General features: G+C 38.7%; 1 protein-coding gene across 3 annotated transcripts in view; it reads left to right on the top strand.

The window, feature by feature from the left end:
- ubr2 (ubiquitin protein ligase E3 component n-recognin 2) overlaps positions 1–20,398 on the top strand; it is a 42,624-nt gene that overhangs the window by 18,111 nt on the left and 4,115 nt on the right. For 2 of the 3 annotated variants that reach the window (XM_051916860.1, XM_051916858.1), the window contains exons 11-41: positions 590–688; positions 2,397–2,560; positions 2,831–2,930; positions 3,019–3,147; positions 3,227–3,410; positions 4,322–4,383; positions 4,468–4,578; positions 4,699–4,764; positions 6,645–6,767; positions 6,883–6,946; positions 7,067–7,191; positions 7,744–7,796; positions 7,875–7,977; positions 8,061–8,109; positions 9,191–9,345; positions 9,599–9,701; positions 9,779–9,888; positions 11,172–11,252; positions 11,336–11,517; positions 11,607–11,812; positions 11,912–12,005; positions 13,406–13,564; positions 15,086–15,177; positions 16,277–16,364; positions 16,485–16,633; positions 17,650–17,705; positions 17,854–17,950; positions 18,066–18,133; positions 18,347–18,482; positions 18,593–18,689; positions 20,203–20,333. In XM_051916860.1, the coding sequence (XP_051772820.1) occupies positions 590–688; positions 2,397–2,560; positions 2,831–2,930; positions 3,019–3,147; positions 3,227–3,410; positions 4,322–4,383; positions 4,468–4,578; positions 4,699–4,764; positions 6,645–6,767; positions 6,883–6,946; positions 7,067–7,191; positions 7,744–7,796; positions 7,875–7,977; positions 8,061–8,109; positions 9,191–9,345; positions 9,599–9,701; positions 9,779–9,888; positions 11,172–11,252; positions 11,336–11,517; positions 11,607–11,812; positions 11,912–12,005; positions 13,406–13,564; positions 15,086–15,177; positions 16,277–16,364; positions 16,485–16,633; positions 17,650–17,705; positions 17,854–17,950; positions 18,066–18,133; positions 18,347–18,482; positions 18,593–18,689; positions 20,203–20,333 (3,436 nt within the window). Of the gene's footprint in view, positions 1–407; positions 507–589; positions 689–2,396; positions 2,561–2,830; positions 2,931–3,018; positions 3,148–3,226; positions 3,411–4,321; positions 4,384–4,467; positions 4,579–4,698; positions 4,765–6,644; positions 6,768–6,882; positions 6,947–7,066; positions 7,192–7,743; positions 7,797–7,874; positions 7,978–8,060; positions 8,110–9,190; positions 9,346–9,598; positions 9,702–9,778; positions 9,889–11,171; positions 11,253–11,335; positions 11,518–11,606; positions 11,813–11,911; positions 12,006–13,405; positions 13,565–15,085; positions 15,178–16,276; positions 16,365–16,484; positions 16,634–17,649; positions 17,706–17,853; positions 17,951–18,065; positions 18,134–18,346; positions 18,483–18,592; positions 18,690–20,202; positions 20,334–20,398 lie in introns of all 3 variants that reach the window. The other variant, XM_051916859.1, reaches the window with a different exon arrangement.

Raw genomic sequence — 20,398 nt, 5'->3', positions numbered from 1 at the left:
CAGTGCTACTTTTGATTTATTCTTCCAATATTTGCCACATTCTGTGACATTCCATACAATAATGTAAATTCCAATTTTATGACTAGATTCCGTGATTCCGTCTGCGTTTTCTGCATTGCGGAAATCATAGGGTCCTACGTCAGGTGCCACTGACAGCATGTGATGGCAGAGATTAGAACTTTAGCTTAAACAACCCTAGAAAGTCCACAAAAAAAAAAAACCAATGTGCAAAGTTCAGCTTTAACTCAAGTCCCCCGACTCCACACGTGTCCGTTCTCAAGACTGACCTGTGCCACGGTGTAACTTAAGGCCGTATGTGCCGCAGAACTGAGAACTGAGTCGGGGGACATAACTGCAGATGGCCCCTGACCTCTGACCCGGAAGGTGAATGTGCCCCCTTCCTTTAGAATTACCGGCGCCTCCAGACAGATTTTATGGAGGACGATCACGAGCGTGTAGTGTCAGTGACCTCTCTGTCAGTGCAGCTCTTCACCGCCCCCACTGTGGTGAGTACCGTCAATCCCACACACCTCTGCTCTCTCTTCTGCCTCTTTCTCCTCTCCTCCGCCTCCTTCACCACTACCTGCAGAACTATGAGCGCTTGCAGAGTGACTACGTGAAAGATGACCACGACAGGGAGTTCTCAGTCACTGACCTTTCTGTGCAAATGTTCACCGTGCCTTCTCTGGTAAGTACATGGAAGGAGAGACAGCTTGCTGTGAGGAAGAGGGCTTGTCATTTTGGGTTTTTGGTTTCTTCTTTCATTTCCTTTTCCTCTTTCCTTTTTCTTTTCCCTCTTTCTGTTCCCTTTCCATTTTCTTATTTCATTTTCCACTTGTTCCTCCCTCTTTTCCTCTTTACTAGTGGTGCACTGAAATTTAACACATTTAAATTGCACATATTGTACTGTATCTTTCAACATATCTTCTGATGTTCATTCATGTTTGCTATAACTAGTAGTAAAGCGGAAGAGATTTACGTGCCTCTTGAACTGAAATCTGTCATGACACATTAAAAAGCCTCAAAACAACATTTATAGTTTGAATTTTGTTTATAAAATTGACTGACTTTTTTATATCAAAAGTAACAAAACACAAAGCTTATTGCGTTTAGTGAATGGACACGCTACAAATAGGGCCCCATCATGCACCGGGTGCAATGTGACGCCAGGCGCGACGCAAGTGGTTTTTGCTAGTTTCGGCCCGACGCAGTTATAATTTTCACGTCCTGCGCCACATTGTTTAAATAGCAAATGCAGTCGCACCTATCTGTTCGCCCCGTGCTGGTCTGAAAACGAGGTGTATTCGGATGCATTGTTTGCTATTTTGAGGCAACTGAAAATGACATTGACCAACTGGAACCTGGTCTAAAGTCAATGGCACAGTATTTTTTTTTTTTTTTTTTTTTTTTGTTATTTAAAGGGCGCGTTAGTAATATGCGCCTATAGGCGGGTGCACAACACACATACACTCTGCTTGTTACACACACGGGCACACAGCAGCACACAAACATGCCAAATATTAAAAATAAAAGGATTAAATTTAAAAGATTGTATACATAAAGATAAAATTGCCTACATGTCATAAGTCATTGCATGTATCAGAATTACTTATTTGCAGTAATGAATGAAATTGGCTAATTATTTGACCAATCGTGGCAATACACACATGTATTTAAACTGACTCGTCAGGTTGAGGGTGTCTATATTCCACCATGTAAATAGCAAATTCCACCATGGTGCAAGCGCACCTGGCTTTTAAAGGGAATGGGAGATGAGATTCTGATTGGCTTATTGCACGTTAAGCCCAAAACACACCCATGACTCATTAAGAGACTAGGTACAACCCTTTTGGACCATGTGCCTGGCACGCAGATCATTTTTTCCATTGTTAAACTAGCAAAAGTGCATCATCAACTGAATACAGCGTAGACTAAAAGATCTTGGTTCATCAAAATGGAGATCAATTACAAACGAGAAATCGATTATCAGAATTGTCAACCAAGCTCTAGCGTCCACATAGCTAACATGTTTACAGCTTATTCATGTTTTGTGCATGAAATAGACACTGACACAGTCAAAACACGCCATCAGAGAAGCACAAATTAATCCTCACCATTTTGGTCAATGATTTCAGCCCTCCAAAACTTTCTCCAAATAATTTTTGGCTGAATATTTTCAATTGCCGAAATTTCGGTGCGTTACTACTCTTTTTCATCCTCGTTACTTTTCCTTTTTACTCCTCCATTTCTTTTTTTTTTTTTTTTTTTTTTTTTTGGAGTTTCATATATTAGGAATTTTGTGTATAGAAAAAAAATAAATAAATAACAGCTTACTGCCCAAACCACCAGATGGTCTGTCAGATTCAGCGGTGAACGGTGTATCTGATATTTTTCAGGCGCGGATGTTGATCACTGAAGAGAACCTGATGACCACCATCATCCGCACCTTCGTAGACCACCTCAGACACAGAGACCTGCAGGGCCGTTTTCAGTTTGAACGCTACACCGCACAACAGGCCTTCAAATTCCGCCGAGTCCAGAGCCTTATAGGAGACCTCAAGTAAGAGAACAAGCGTGTGTGTGGTTATAAAGTGCCATTTCTTATTCTGGTCAAGAACCGCTTATTTACACAGGAAGGGCTGGAAGTAGTGTCAATATGTCAGCCAATATGATTGCAACTAGTGATTTTCAGAATACTGCTTACCAGTTCTGTGGCCTGTATACATTAGGGGTGGGTTTTTGAATGACTTTGAATACAGTTATGCATTACCTGTGTCTAAAATTCCCATTTCTTGAGATCCGTGCCATGATGCGTTTCTCTTGGATGCAGGTATGTCCTGATAAGCCGTCCAACGGAGTGGGGCGACCAACTCAGGGAGAAGTATCTGGAGGGTTTTGATGCTTTCTTGGAGTTGCTAAAATGCATGCAGGTGACTATACCAATCTGATCTTAGGGTTGTGTCTAGGGTAATTGAGATTGGGCACTAAAACAGGTGCATGTGTGTGTCCTCTTTGCAGGGAATGGACCCAGTAGTGCGTCAGGTGGGGCAGCACATAGAGATGGAGCCAGAATGGGAGGCAGCATTCACCTTACAGATGAAGCTCACACATATCATCTCTATGATGCAGGAATGGTGTGCCAGTGATGTGAGTGCATGTTAGACATTACTACCCATAACGCACCATGATGGAGCCTGTATATAAGTGTTATTTGTCGTGTGTACAGGAGCGAGTGCTGATCGAAGCCTATAAGAAGTGCCTGAGCGCGCTGACTCACTGCCACAGTGGTTTCACAGATGGGGAGCAGCCCATAACCCTCAGCATGTGCGGCCACTCTGTTGACACCATCCGCTACTGCGTCTCTCAGGAGAAAGTCAGCATACACCTGCCTGTGTCCCGGCTTTTAGCAGGTGATTGTTTCACGCAAAATCCATTGTGCAGGAAGGTATGGAATCTTGTTTTCGCCACAGAATAAAAAAAGGTAATTGTGACTTTTTACCTCAATTCTGATTTTTTTTCTACTCACGAATACAAGTTTATTTATAGCAATTCATACTTTTTTTTTCTCAGAATTGCAAGTTATAAAGTCAGAATTGCATGATATAAACTTCTGACGAGTTAATGTCACACAATTCTGAGAAAAAAGTACAAACTGCGAGTTTATCTCATAATTACGACTATCTTCAGACTTTTTTCTCAGAATTGCGATATAAACTCACTCTTGTGAGAAAAAAGTCAGAATTGCGAGACAGTCACAAATCTGAGATAAACTCGCAATTCTGACTTTTTTCTCAGGAATGCGAGTTTACTTTGAGCAATTCATACTTTTTTTTTTTTTTTTCTTTTCTCAGAATTACAAGTTATAAAGTCAGAATTGCGTGATTTAAACTTCTGACGAGTTAATGTCACACAATTCGGAGAAAATACGTATGAACTGCGAGTTTATCTCATAATTACAAGTATATATATCGACTATATCTTCAGACTTTTTTTCTCAGAATTGCGATTATAAACTCAGAGACAAACTTGAGACATAGTCACAAATCTGAGATAAACTCGCAATTCTGAAAAACGTCAATTTTGTGAGTCGCAATTACCTTTTTTTTTTATTCTATGGCAGAAACTAGCTTCCATAGGAAGGTCATATACACGCTGCAGTTTTGGGAATAAATACGGCGTGAATCCCTTGATTATTGAATCCCATTATTGTTGAGTGTGTACAGAATATAGGATTCACTCCTGAAATTGCTTGAAAAGTGGTTGATGATGATAACCACACTACATATCAACTGAACTTCAACTTTCTCTCTCTTGCAATTAGGTTTACATGCTCTGCTGAGCAAAACTGAGGTTGCCTATCGATTCCCTGAGCAGTTGCCCCTGGTGAGTTTGGGCGTTTTGGTTCATGCCAATTTTTGTTCTTCAAACTTTCTCAATGCTTCCTGAGGCCTCTTTTGTCTTCTACAGAGTGAACTGAGTCCACCCATGTTGATCGAGCACCCGCTCCGCTGCCTTGTACTCTGTGCTCAGGTGCATGCTGGGATGTGGAGGAGAAATGGCTTCTCTTTGGTCAATCAGGCAAGAAGCTTATAAACTTGTTTAATTCTAATACTCATGACATTTTCTTTTAACTTAGATTTGTTAGTGTTATTGCCATTCCATAAAAATATCACAGTTTTTCTTGAATTGTCTTTGCAGATTTATTATTATCACAACGTGAAGTGTAGAGTGGAGATGTTTGATAAAGACCTCATCATGCTTCAGGTCAGTAGTGTCAAGATATTTCTGAAGCTTAACTAATAATGCTTTGCTATATTTATAGTAAATTATTCTATAGTATAATTATTCTAGTCCTGGGAATATTTCTTGCCAAAATAAAAAAAAAGAAACTAAATATTTTTACAAAAAGTCTATTCTAGGACAGTTAAAGAAATTTGAGTACTGTAATTTTTATTATTAATGAAAATGTAATGTGCTGAAAATGTCACAATAAAAAAAAAAAAAGGTCCTAAAATTGGTCCAATATAAAAAAATGTCCTAAAATATTTTCATGAATTCAGCACAATTCTGTGCCAAAATTCTCATTAATGTTAAGTTGAAAATAATCAGTTAATTTGCTCTTTTTGAGTGCAGCCGCTATAAAAAGAAAATCGCTGTGGAAAGGTCATGGAAATTCATTGGTTAAAATGGGGGAACACTGTAGGGCTGGACCAGAATATTCGATTAATCGAATATTTGGTTGGTTGGTTGGTTGGTATTCGATTTTCAATTTTGGGATTCGAATATTCTTTTTTTTTCTTTTTTTTTTTTTCTCTTGCACACCTGGCATCCCCCTTGCGAAACAGTCATTCGCGATTAAATATGTTTACACTACAAAATATGGCGAAATACTATACTCTTTTTTACAATTATCTTATATATCCTAGTTGTTTTTAATATGATTGACAGTTTAAGGAACCCAACCTTGTTATACTTAAACATGATTGCTTCTTAGCCTACTAACGTGTTCCCTGCAACTGGAGTATTCTCTGTCTGAAGTGCACAACTGCATGAGCTTGTATTTTGGGTTAAGCTGCACTGCTTTGACATTGTGGAAAATAGAATAATAAAAACAAAATGTAATAGCCTTTTTACCCATTATTATCAGTCTAAATGAATCTACTGCAAAATATAGGAGCCTGTTAAAACTCAAATGTGAGATTTTACTGGGACGGCATGTTCTTTATTTATTACCGTTCGTCTTTTATTTAAATAGCCTACCCTTTACTGTGTCAGTAATTACTGTGCTGCTAATTTCTGATTTAGGAGCGATTTGTTTGTCAGAAAAATGTTAGGCTACCTTTTTAAAAGTATTGCTCTTAACAGACCTATGTTTTGTATCACTAGTGCAGTGTCCGTTCTCTGAGCATATAAGCCCTGCCCGGGCGAGGCGCACCGCTTCCGGCTCGCGCTGTTCTGTAGTTTATTAAAAGTTTATTAATTCTGAACGTGTTCTCAACATAATCAAAATGCAAACAGACACAGAGATTCCTGCTGTAACGCGTTGTGTACGGAGCAAATAGGGATACGTTAGCTCACTTAGCTTGAGTTATTGAGACCAGACAGACTTCACAGAGGTGATTTGACATTTCACAACTGGCGCTTTATTCCCCATGAAACTCGTGTAACTGTCTGTCGCAAATGTTATGCCGTCCACAGTGTTACTTAATAAAGAAAAGTACTTTAAATGAGCAACAGAAAATCAAATAACCAGCATACATGCGGTGCTCGAGTCGTTCGAGACAGTTCAACCGGGAGCGCGCAGCTCTTAAAGGGGCCACACCATATAGTCGTTACACGTGCCTTTATTAGAGAGAAGAATTGTCTTCAGACCCCTCCTGCCGAAGCTTCGAATATTCGGTGCTGATTACTACAGAGCTTCGAAGCTCAAAAAATGGTATTCGGACCAGCCCTAGAACACTGTTATTTAAATTGTAGTGTTTAGACATCATGGTGGTATTTATTTCACTGCCTTTATGCTGATTTAAATAAAAATACTAATAAAATCACTGTAGATTTTAGTGTGATTGGAGTAACGAGAATCTTTTGAGAAGGTGAATTCACTGTAATTTAGTGATCATGTTTCATGCTGTTTTTGGATCTAGGCTGGAGCTTCCATGATGGATCCAAACCACTTCCTGATGATCATGTTGAGCCGTTTTGAGCTCTATCATATCTTCAGCTCAGCAGACTGCAGAAAAAGATACGGCAGAGAGAACGCTAACAAGGTCTGCTTACCTCAAAACCTCTTTTTTCCCCTATCACTTTTATTTTCACTTGATTTCTCTCTACCTGCACTCCCTTCTGTTGCCTGTGACATGTGTGTCATTCTCTGTCTCTCAGGATGTGGTTCAGCAGAATAACACACTAATTGAGGAGATGCTGCACCTGGTCATTATGATTGTGGGTGAGTGATCATTTCTCAACACGTGTCCTTTGAGCTTTCTTATAGATGTGTATTGAGCTTATTAGACACCATAGAAAGGAAAAAAAGATTTATTAATGCTTTGTTTGTTTTGTCCTGCAGGTGAGCGATACACTGCAGGTGTTGGTCAGGTGGAGAGCTCTGATGAGATAAGGCGAGAGATTGTTCACCAGCTATGCATTAGACCCATGGCCCACAGTGAGCTGGTCAAAGCACTGCCTGAGAATGTAAGTCAACCCTCACGGCTTTACTTTTTTCCCAGATCATGTGCTGGTTATTGTCTTACAATTTCTAGCATGTTATTATTAGTGTTCGTTTTGTTCAGTAATTATGTTGTCTTTAAAATCTGACAAAAAAAAAAAAAAAGATTTGCTACATGCAGTAATTGTGAAAATGTGTACTGGTATTAAAAGTGGTAGTTCAACCAAAAATGAAAATTCTCATCATGTACTAACTCTCATGCCATCACAGATATGATATGACTTTCTTCAGATAAACACAAACAATTTTAGGAAAATGATCCATCTCTGAGTCATATAGTGCAAGTTAATGGCTTCCGCTCGTTTGACACTTACAATTTATCTCTTTGTTTGTACAACTTACAAATGCACAAACCATGATAAAAGTGAAAAAAGTGCCATGTTTTTAAAATCTAAAAAGTATTGATCTTTTCCTGAAGCTCCTGTTGACAGACTTTTTTTTTTTTTTTGAATGTGACTGCCACCTGGTGGTAGTTTGTGCTAATGAATTTCACTCACTCTTCTGTCTTCTGCAAACAGGAGAATAAGGAAACCGGCATGGAGAGGGTCATCGATGGTGTTGCTTTGTTTAAGTGAGTGTCCTCAATAAAAGAGTCTTGTCCAAAGCCTTGGATTGGTCTGTGTGTAATCCTGTGAAATGTGTTGTACAGGAAGCCTGGTGTGACGGGTAGAGGACTTTATAAACTCAGGCCAGAGTGCGCCAAGATGTTCAACCTTTACTTCCACCATTACTCCAGAGCTGACCAGTCTAAGGTACACTGCGTGTTTGAAACTGAAACTCAAAAAGAACAACTGTTGAAAAGCCATGTTCATTTGTTTTCTTTGTCTTCGTTCAGGCTGAAGAGGCTCAGAGAAAGATAAAGAGGCAAAATGGGGAAGATTCAGGTACTAATATCCTTACTTGACATTATTTACAATTAACACTTTAGGTAGGGGTGAACAATTTAAACATTTCACCCAGAAAGGCACATTGCGTCATTAAAATGGGTTGTTTCATTATTTTTGTCTATAGTATTGAATCATTTTTTACTGTCCAAAGTTTTGAAAATATGGTGATATTTAAATGGTTACATTTACATGAACATCATGCCACATTAACCCATTCATAGCATTATTTGAGGGGGGGAAAAAAGTGAAGGCAATTTTTCTAGTAAAAATGGCAATTACGTAAATAAACAAATACAGGTTTGCTGTGCTTGTTTGTAAGGCTGCAGATTTTGCCCCAATTTTTTTGATTGTTTTAATATAGCTCTATAATAATAATATTATTATTGTTTAATACAAATATAAAAATTACTAAATAAAAACTAAATAAGAAATATTGCTATTATAATATTTCACAGTTTAATAAAAAAAAAAAAAAGAGTATTTAAGAAAAATAATATAGGTGACACTTTATTTCGATGGACCACTTTAGACAATCTCCTAACCATGAGTACCTTTACAACTACACTGCCATTCTAGAGTTTGGGATCAGAAAGATTTTTAATGTTTTTAAAAGAAGTTTCTTATGCTCGCCAAGGCTTCATTTATTTGATTTAAAAAACAACAACAAAAAAACAGTAATATTATGAATTATTATTATTATTATTAAAAGAAATGTTTTCTATTTAAATATATTTTAAAATGTAATTTATTCCTGTGATCAAAGCTGAATTTTCAGCATCATTACTCCAGTCTTCAGTGTCACATGATCCTTCAGAAATCATTCTAATATGATGATTTGTTGCTCAAGAAACATTTATTTTTATAAGTGTTGAAAACAGTTCATATATCATGAGCTGCTCATGTGTAAATGAACCCAGTGCCGCACTTCACTCTGAAACATACGTTGCATATATTTATTTAATTAAAATGGCAGCCATTGCGATTTGTTAGTGTCGCCATGTCACGATGATTTTGATTTTATGTCAGATGTGATGTGATGTCAGTGCCAAAAACTGATTTGCATGTATGTTTCTTGTAGTTCTGCCTCCACCAGTTTTGCCTCGGTTCTGTCCGCTGTTTGCTAGTCTGGTAAACATGCTGCAGTGTGACGTGTTGCTGGGGATTCTGGGAGCTGTGCTGCAGTGGGCAATGGAGCCCAGCGGAGGACACTGGTCTGAGTCCATGCTTCAGAGGGTACGTCTACACAAACTGCAGCACTCTCTCATATTATGATCATCATTTTTTGATATTTGGCATTAAGTCTTGTCAAGTACATTGCATGGTTTTCGTTACTATGTGGTTATTTAATATTTAAATAATTTTGTCAATGAATTTCTGGCAAAAGTAACTATCATGAATGTTATCTTGATATAAATTTACTTGTACCATGCTGTTAGCCATTGTTTTTACCACCATAGTTAGAGCTCTGTATGAACATGCCCCACAGGTGCTGCATCTCATAGGCATGGGCCTGGTGGAGGAACAGCAACATCTCATCAGCAGCGCAGAAGATAACGATACCAACTTCAACTTCACTCTTAAAATCTCCAGTATGTCTTTCTTCTGTGTCCTGTCCACACACACGAACACCTCTTATAGTTGAGCTGAACAAATGTCTTCATTGTAGGACCAGGTGAGGCTCCTGCGAACACTCCCAGTATCTTGGCTTTATTGGAAACCCTGCAGAACGCTCCTCATCTGGAGGTGCACAAGGACATGATCCGCTGGATCCTCAAGGTAAAGCTGATCCAAATCTCATTACAAAGCCACCTGTCACTAGAATGAATGTGCAAATAACTCAGCTATCCAATAGGGGGCAGCAAATGATGACATGTTCTTGCCAAAGGAAAACAGTGGTGTAGGGATGATGGAAATTTGTAGGCCAACCTGGAAGCATAATTTTCACAAATGAATACAACTTTTATGAATTTTGAAGCCTAAATACAATTGCCAGAAGTAAAAAGCTAAAGTAGGCTATACACAAACTACACCATGGTCTCACGATTTCAACGTCACATTTAAAACACATTTTTGAGTTTGAATGGTTTGTAAAGGCCAATTCACACCACACAGACAGACGCCAGCAAACACAGACGGACACATTCGCCGGATCGGTGCGTTACCCCTCTTGCCGTTGGTCTGGGTTTGTTTTCACCCAACTAAACATGTTCAATCGACGTTTGTCAGGTCTTGAAATGCATTTTTCTGGGAAGTGAAAACACAGACAGCACAGGAAGCCGCCAATGGTCATCAGATTGCATAAATAAGTGCATTTTTTTTTTTTTTTTTTATTCTGTCTAATAAATATTAAACTAGCTCGTGTACGTACATCAGTATTTCTCCAAATATGCGCACTTTTGGACTAAAAGCCCTAATAGATGCCGTTCAGTTAAGTTGTGTGAACAAACCACAGCAGACCTGACTGAATATGAATGTTTCAAAATTACCAATTGATTATTTTGCTCTCCTGACATAAATTAAGAAATTACTGTCACTGCAACTGAATTTTATCATAAACGGTGAACAAATATCGATGCCAGAGTATTTAATCTTTCTAATGAAACAGTTTGTCCAGATCAACTGCAGTTCTCTGCATAAATTCAAGTACACGACCCGTCTTTCCCGTCGCAGAAAACACTGCTTTACCCACAGCCTCTTTCGTACGCCCTCTTTTCAGGGGAAAAATGACACAAAGACATTCTGACTCAAATTTTCTTAGTGTCTGTTGGGGCAGTGTGAACATGAGCTATTTTTCATAAAATTTTAAATCCAACGGTCTGTGTTTGTTGGTGTCTGTCTGTGCGGTGTGAATTGGCCTTAAGAGCATGATTTATAAGCACAGCAAGGCTGTAAAAGCAGACTGGTGTCATGTTAGTTAATGCATTAACTAATGTTAACAAATGAGACCTTATTGTAAAGTGTTGCCATTGTTATTTTAAATAGCACACAGAAAATACCCCTACCACCTGCCAGATATTTGAAAATGATTTTCATACTTCATATTTATTGTGTATCTGCAGACTGTGGCCACCATCAAGACCACGCGGGAGTGCACAGCCAGTGCGCCCCCTAGTGACAGCTCAGGGCACAGTCAAGAGGAGGTGAGCATAGGAAGCACAACACGGTTGCGTCATGACACGTTAAGGTTGCAGTATTGTCTCACTGGATTTATGTGTATGTGTAGACGGTGCGGGACAAGGATAAGGCGGAGCGGAAGAGGAAAGCGGAGATGGCACGGCTCCGGCGGGAGAAGATCATGGCTCAGATGTCAGAGATGCAAAGACATTTCATCAATGAAAACAAAGAGTTGTTCCAGCAGAGCCTGGAGGAGCTCGATCCCTCCACCTCCTCCTCACTGGAGCACAGGTACACAAACACATCACGCTGCAAAGTCTCATGGATCAAACATTAGTTTCCAGATGGCGTCCTCTAATTTCTCTCTCTTTACGTCGTAGCCCCAGTTCGTGTGATAGCGTGCTGGTGTGTGTTGGTCCACGACGGTGGCGTGCAGGTGGCAGTGAGAGGAGGAAGGTGGTGACGTGTATCCTGTGTCAGGAAGAGCAGGAAATCAGGGCTGACGGCAAAGCCATGGTGCTCGCTGCTTTTGTCCAGCGCTCTACTGTCATGTCTAAAAACCGCAAGAGACCTCCACACAACCCAGGCATGTTGTGTGTGTGTGTGTGTGTGTATGTTTGTGTTTGGTTCTTTGCATCTCATATGTGCATGTTCATGTTGATGAATGGCATTGTTTTTGTTACAGATAAGTATGACCCTCTCTTCATGCACCCTGACCTGTCGTTCGGCACACACACAGGCAGCTGCGGACACATCATGCACTCTCACTGCTGGCAGCGGTAAGAATCATCATGAAAAATGAGAACCACATGCTTCCATATGCTGAAAAATGTGCTCTTTCTATCAGAGGGACAAAAGAATGTAACTGTAAACGCCCTCTTTTTTAGCAGCCTCAGTTCCAGAAGTATTTTTTTTCTCATTCATTATTAAATTGTTTCCACCTATATTGTTATTTAGGTCACACAGCACTTAAAGAGATAGTAATAGATTTTGGCAAAGTTTTAACCCTTTAAGAGCATCATCTTTTGAAGAGTGCTGTAACAGTGTAATATACATTGCAATAGAATAATTACAATTTATTTTTGTTTTAGTATGTTTAATAATCACAATAAAAATTAGGACTGCCCTCGACTAAAGATTTTTCTAGTCGACTAGTAGTCGTTAATTTAAGCCATTAGTCGACTAATCACGCATTCATATTAATAAGCCATAAATCATATATCATTTATAAATAATTGAATTGCCTATACATAATACACAGCCTAATCAGCGTTTGAGCGCACACATAAAGCTTGCTACAGCGCACTGGCAAATGTAATGATTATGAGTGTATCGTGAAAAAATAGCAAGGAGACTGTCTAAACATTTTAATTTATTGATAATATTTTCTCTTTTTATGGCTGCGGAGGTGAAGTCGACAATGCTGACTCGTCATCTCCGCAGTAGTGGGCGCGCCTACATACATGTTTCATACGGATTACATAATCTGAGAATATTTATTTTCCACTTCAATTGGTTCGTTTAAAAGTGCACATTTCAAGATTTCTATATATAGATTTCTCGTGTCTGTGAGGCAGTTATACGCTGAGTTTTGGTTAATTTTTTTTACGTGCTCAAGTTCACTGAGACGGCAGAAAGCGCATCCTGATTGGTTTCATTATTTTACAAAAGCACAACGTTTTGCTGTTATTGTGAGTTTACAGAAATAAAAGTTGACCCTTTACAGCTGACATTACTCTTATCTGTATGACCAAAATGACTGAGTATTTTAAGTTAAATGCAAGTGATCACCTCCATGTCATGCATGGATATGCGCCTAATAATAGCGCACATTTAAATAGTGATAATAGCGCACATTTGTTTAAAGTAATAAGCCATATTTGAGGTCAGTGAATGATAGGTGAATGTTTGGATTTCCAGCCGTTAACGATCTCTCCCTCACGGACTGCATGACTTCGCCACTTCCTGTCGATTTATTTTTTCCAGCGACTAACCAACTAATAAAATCTTGGTCAACCAAGCCTCTTCTAGTCGACTAATGGTTAGTCGACTATTAGGGGGCAGCCCCCCCCCCCCCCCACAATGTTCGTTTTTTTCCCCCAATGCCGTGCAGCCCTAAAGTGTGTATCATTTTATCATTCCTTTGCATTGAAACTGTGTGTAATGTCTCCCCCTGCAGGTACTTTGAAGCAGTGCAGGCTAAAGAGCAGCGCAGACAGCAGAGGCTACGTGTGCACACAAGTTACGATGTGGAGAACGGAGAGTTCTTGTGTCCACTCTGCGAATGTCTGAGTAACACAGTCATTCCACTGCTGCCTCTTACTAAGACCAGCTGCAGGTACTGCAACAAACACAGAACAGTTTGACCTACAGTTGCTACTTTTTTTTTTTTTTTTTTTTTTAAATCTTTGTTTGATTTGGTATAATACTTATGACCGTACTGCAATTTACTAAGCTCTTAGAGTGTAATTAATAGATAATTAGTGTGACCTCTCATATTAATACATACAGGTATGTGGACCTCTCTCCACATACAGGTGAATGAGTAAATGTATGGAGCGGAGTGGCTGATTGTGGACCGTGTTAGTGTAATACTCTCATCTGTAGTAAATGTGGCAATCCTGTTGTGTGATAGACTAAAAGCCCCTCTCATATGAGCTCAGCACTGCTATTAATACACAACGCCACATGCTAAGCACCCAGTGTGCTTTACAAGACACAGTGCAGATGGTAAGATGCATTATGAATGTGCATCCTTTATATTTATCTGTAGAGGTGGTGCCTTTTTCAAAATTAGTGCACCCTTGATTAAGGCATGCTTAACCTTACTTTGTCATTTCGGATAAAATCATCTACTGAATAATTAGTGAATCTATAGTAATTGGTAATCAACATCTAGGCCAGTTTCACTCAGCTCATATCTGCAGCATGTTTGTGGCACATCTGCCTTAAAGGATTAGTTCACTTCAGAATTTAAATTTCCTGATAATTTACTCACCCCCATGTCATCCAAGATGTTTATGTCTTTCTTTCTTCAGTCAAAAAGAAATTGAGGTTTTTGAGGAAAACATTCCAGGATTTTTCTCCATATAGTGGACTTCACTGGGGTTCAATGGGTTGAAGGTCCAAATTGCAGTTTCAGTGCAGCTTTAAAGAGCTCTACATGATCCCAGACAAGAAATAAGGGTCTTATCTAGCGAAACAATCAGTCATTTTCGAGGAAAAAAAAAAAAGTATATACTTTTTAACCACAAATGCTCATCTTGCACTGCTCGGCTATAGGCCACGCATTACATAGTCACGTTGGAAAGGTCACGTGTGACCTAGGCAGAAGTACTGCGGTAGGGCGACGCTATGTGGACACTGGGTTGGTACTTCTGCCCATTAAAACTGCAATTTTGAACTCGTTGAACCCTGTTGAAGTCCACTTTATGGAGGAAAATCCTGGAATGTTTTCCTCAAAAACCTTAATTTCTTTAATGGGGGTGAGTAAATTATCAGGAAATTTGAATTCTGAAGTGAATTAATCCTTTAAGCTGTGGTCATATTAATCATTGTTTGGCAGATGTTCGCAAATCCATGGGATCAGGGATTTTGCAGATTTACAACGGGTTCAAGTTCATGTAAATTAGTTGCGTTGACCAACAAAAAGCTTCATAGATTTAAATTTGACTTCTGTGAGCAGTGTTTCATACGTCGCTACACTATTGGCGATAGAGGATAGACAATAGACCTTTTTTTTTTTTTTTTTTTTGCCAAAGTCTAACATTTCTAACATGACTACATCTTTATTGCATGATCTCTGTCCTTTTCTATCAAAATATGAGGCATTAGATGGATTTCATTGTGTTTGTTGCAGCTCTGAACAGCCTGATCTGAGCCAGTGGTTGAACATCACCTCTCAGCAGACGAAAGCCCTGCTCTCTGCTCACAGGAAGACCAAGGCCAACAGTGAGTAACCCCAATCATCAAAGATACTTAAAATGTGTCCGAAATGGCCTCGCTGTTCATTGAGTAGATGGCTTAAAGGTGCAATATGTAATATTTTTACAGTAAAATATCCAAAAACCATTAGGCCAGTGTTATATATTTTGTTCACTTGAGTACTTAGAATATCCCAAATGTTTCCAACTATTTGTAAATCGTGAGAAAATTGCAATTTTAACCAAGGCTCCGGGACGTGTGAGGAGTCGCCTGTCAATTGCATCATACCCGCGTTACCCTCGGTTTCCGGTTTTATTTTGTAGAAACCATGGAAACACCAAAGACGCTTTTAATATAATACACGTTTTAATAGACAAGGGAACAACTGTTTTGATATATTTATAGACAGAAAATTAATTGTTGTTATATAGCTCAACACGTTTAGTCTTATTGTTTAAATTTAATTTTCTTGATTTTTTTTTTTTTTTTTTGCGAAAAACGCTATTTTGTCAAGTAGCTAACATAGCATAATCATATGCAGCTTTATTTTTAATAACAGTAATACAACATTTTCTTCATCATACAATACATTTTAAAATTAATTGCATGTGATCTAGCTTACTGCAGTGTGTCTCAAACAAGTGTCTCACAGCAGCCACCGAGCGAACGCACGGAGAAACGTTATAACATCATTTTCAACACTCTCAAATGTATCTAATATGATAAACAGAACTGCGTTAACTCATGACTGGAAAAGCGGAAGCGGCGCCGGCGACTGCGGCAAAATAAAAGTTCCGCTGCTCGTGAGGTGTGTTGCGTAATCGCTCCAGCGGCCTCGTTCAGCTCCCACAACACTCAGTCCCGCTCCGCTTCATACTACAGTAACGTTAATAATCGCATCCATGAACATGATTTCTTCCCGAGTCCTATCCCTATTCTTTTGCACCATCCTTTGAGGTGAAGACCACATGTCCTGAGATTCCGTGCTCAAACTTGGCGTCATCAAGCTACGCCTTTGTTTTGAATAGGCCTCTAGCGACCTCTAGCGGACAGAAAATATTACATATTGCACCTTTAAAAGGCGATGTTTTTGAATGAAAACGAAATTATTGATGTCTGTCTGCAGGTGCTGCAGGTGCTGAAGGTGTTGATGATACAGATGGTGTTAATAACTGTCCTCCGCCTGATGGCTTCAAACTGGACCACACTCCAAAGTAAAACTACATTTGAAACTAGCAGTCACCCATAGTTCACTTAAACAAGCTCAAAAGTGTCCTTGTTATAAGTCAAACAAAAAAGACACAGCACTAATAAAGCATGTTTCTATCTGTCAGCAACCCATACTCAAGCACCATAAAGGAGATGTTGACCACGTTTGGGACAGCCACATATAAAGTGGGTCTTAAAGTGCACCCCAATGAGCAGGACCCCCGCGTGCCAATCATGTGCTGGGGCAGCTGTGCCTACACCATTCAGTCCATAGGTTAGTCCAAGATAGTCTTGAACTAATGCATAATACCCCCAAGCATTGAACTGGTCAGGAAATCCGGGCAAAACTTTTCTTCAGAAAATGTAAAAATGTTAAGAATTAGAATTCCTATTATCATGGAAAACCTGAAATTATCAGGGGATTTTTTTTTAGGTGTGATTCTTACCCTCATAATGAATTCGGGTCCGTTTTGCCCCGGAAGATATGCATACACTATCTATCTATCTATCTATCTATCTATTTATTTATTTATTTATCTATTTATTTATTTATGTTAATGCATCGTTTTAGTACTTTGAAGTGAGTCATCATTTATTTACACATAATATTTAAAATATTTTTTATTACATTTATTAAAGATAATATCCATAATCAAAATGTAAAAAAACAAACAAACAAAAAACTTTTTGCATTCTGGTCTATTTTGATCTGAGGCTTTACATGTGATGTTATGCAGACTTTTTTTTTTTTATACATTTATAAGTGGAAAAAAAGGATAATCTTTTTCATTCACAGGTTTCTGCAAGTAAAATTAATATTTTGTTTGAAAACGTTTCAGAGAAATATTGATGATGTTTTGATATTGTTATAAAGTGAATATAATAATGTAGCTTTAATAAATTTGGGCTGTTTTTGAGCAGTCATGATTTGTAATTTCCAAGAAATTTATTAAGTCCATTGATTTTAATGTTAAAACTGGTAATTCTCCAATTATATGTTCTTATGAATTTCATATGATATTTATTCAAATAAAATTTATAAAAATCGAGAAAAAATTTCATTTCAATTATTTTTTTTTTATTAATAATAGGGTAAAAGTAGTTCTAACATGGTTCTAACATGGTAGCATCCAAAATTTTGAAATATTTGTGCATTCACTCATTAATAAGTTAATGATTAAATTCCACCGGACTCGGGAATGCAAAAAAATTTATGTATGGTGATTTTTAAGTGAGTGAATTATGAGGGCTGAAAGTAAATTAGATTGTGTCATTTCATTTCTCACACAGAGAGATTGCTGGTGGATGAAGAAAAGCCTTTGTTTGGAAGTTTACCATGCAGACAGGTAATCGAGCACATTTGAATATTTATGCAAGCTTGTTATTTGAATGTCTAATGAATATCAATTAATAGTTTTTCCTTTCCAAGTGGGCTCTTAAATCTTTATTCTTGAGTTTGATTTGTTTGATAACCCAAATGTTTTGTGCATGCAGGACGACTGTTTGAGTTCTCTGACCCGGTTTGGCTCAGCCTGCTGGACAGCCTCCTCTCATACCACTGTGCAGAATCACTTTATCAGACTCTTAGCAGGTAAGAAATGAGCGCTACAGTTTCTTACCACAAGTGGTTGTTTTGGCATGTCAAATGTTGTGAGAAGTGAATGACGACCCTCACTGCATTCATTTGAACATCTGTGCTTGTTCAGCCCTGGTTCCTGATCCCTGGGTGGAGAATACACCATGCATTCTGGATATAGACATGTTCCACTTGCTGGTAGGCTGCCACATCTGCTATTCACATAAGCGACAGACTTCACAGTGTCCTAATCTTGTACATTCTCTACTAATTTAACTAATTTTACTACACAGCCTGTTCGCGCCTCTAAACAATAAAAATACAAGCAACAATTGTGTGTGTTAAGGTTCCTACTCTGACTCAATCAGTTGTTTCAGAATAACCTCTGACCCCAGTTTATGTATGTGACAGGTGAGCTTGGTGCTGTCCTATCCAGCGATTCACTGTCTGGATTCCTCAGGGCTCAGCGAGGACACTGCACAACTGCACTTCCTGCACCTAGTCACTGTTGCTCACATAGTCCAGATCCTTCTAACCTCTGTACCAGGTGAGAACCTCACCTTTCCCCTTCAAAGGCAGCAGCATGACCATAGACACTTCATAAATGATTTTGAGTGTTTTCGGATATTGATGTTTGCTGACTCCTGTGTGCATCAGAGGAGGTGCGGATGGAGCAGGAGAGTGGAGGAGCAGAGAGGGAGGAGGAAGAGAGAGTGTGTATGCTCTACAACACACTCAGGACACATCTGGGCAGGTGAAAGCGCACACACTGTTTATATCTTTCATTATGTCATTTCACCACAATGTCAAAAGAATCAAATACAAAATTAATAAAATAAAGCCAGTTTTGCAAACATCAAGATGATTTGCATTTTTTGTACAATAATATGCCATTTTGTCTCTTAATATGTTGAACGGATGCAAATTCGTTCAAATTTCTCACTGTTTGATTTTTATCACTGTTCTGGAGTCATGGTTTTGGTAAATAGCTCAAAAGTAAAGACATTGTTACAAAATTAATATACTGCATTATATTCATGTTGTGCAACATTGTCAACATGAACTTTTTTTTTTTTTTTTTTTCAGCACCCCAAAACTCCACGTGAACACTTTGATCAATCGAATAGATAAGTTTAAAGTGTTCACGTGCCTGTTTATTGCAATTTAAAAATGGCATATGCCACATTTTACTACACTTATGGTTGCTATGATTATGAGTTTAAAGGCACAATATGTAAGAATGTGTTGATTAAAATATCCAAAAACCACTACAACAATGTTATATATTTTGTTGACTTGTGTACTTGCATTATCCCAAATGTTTCCAATAATGTTTAAATCCAGAGAAATAAGCTGTTTTAACCAGGACACGGACTGTGTCCAGGCATCACAGATCAATGACATCATACCCGCGTTACCATCGATATTTTGTAGAAACCATGGAAACACCAAAGACGCTTAAATATGTAATGTTTTTAAGACTGTTTGGATACATTCATCAACAGAAAACTAATTATTGTTAAATAGCTTAACACAATCTTCTTATTTAAATCTCGTTTTCTTGATTTACCATGAGTACCATGTTTTACCATGCCTAATATCAATCTAGCTTACTGCAGTGTGCAACAAGTGTCTCATAGTAGCCGCCGAGTGAACACGCAGAGTAGCATTATAACAACTTTCAACATACAAATGTATCTAATATGATAACATTCCGCTTGACTGGAAGAAGCGGAAGCGCTCGTCTGCTGCATAATAAAAGCTCCATTGCTCTCGAGCCGTGTGTTGTGCTCGTCTCTCATTATCAATCGCTCCAGCGGCCTCGTTCCACTCCAATGGCCACACCCTGCTTCCTACTACAGTAATGTTACCAAATCTTTAATGCATTAGCTCATCCATGAATATGATTTCTGCCCGAGTCCCGTCGGATTCTTTTCCGCCGGCTGTAGACGTGAAGACAACATCTCCCATGATTCCGCAAAATCAAGGCGTCATCAAGCTACACTTTTGTTTTGAATAAGTGACCTCTAGTGGCAAAAACTACATATTGTGCCTTTAATCACATCAATTTGATCAAAGTATTGTTTACATGAGGTAAAGTTTAATAAGAATATTGCCTAAATCTCATAATCGCATTATGAGGGTTCATGTAAATGTAGTTGCTTTCAGATATTGCAAAATGAAGAACGAAGTTCAGTTTTTAGGAGGACTGTTTCACCTCTACTAGCTTTGCATGACCCTAATTGAAAGCTGTATGTCTATTTCAGTGGCTTGCGTGAGGTGAGCTCAGGCTGGCATCTGTGGCACTGTGTGAAAGCTGGAATCCTGCCTTATCTCAGGGCAGCCGCTCTGTTCTTCCACCATCTTAACGGAGCTCCAGCACCACCTGAGTTACACGGTAAATGACTTAAACACAACGTGATGACGTTACACACCTGTCCTTTTGCTGTCCTTGTGTCAATT

This window comes from Ctenopharyngodon idella, chromosome 13 (assembly GCF_019924925.1).
Source record: "Ctenopharyngodon idella isolate HZGC_01 chromosome 13, HZGC01, whole genome shotgun sequence".
Taxonomy (NCBI): domain Eukaryota; kingdom Metazoa; phylum Chordata; class Actinopteri; order Cypriniformes; family Xenocyprididae; genus Ctenopharyngodon; species Ctenopharyngodon idella.
This window is presented reverse-complemented; position numbering and strand designations above follow the sequence as displayed.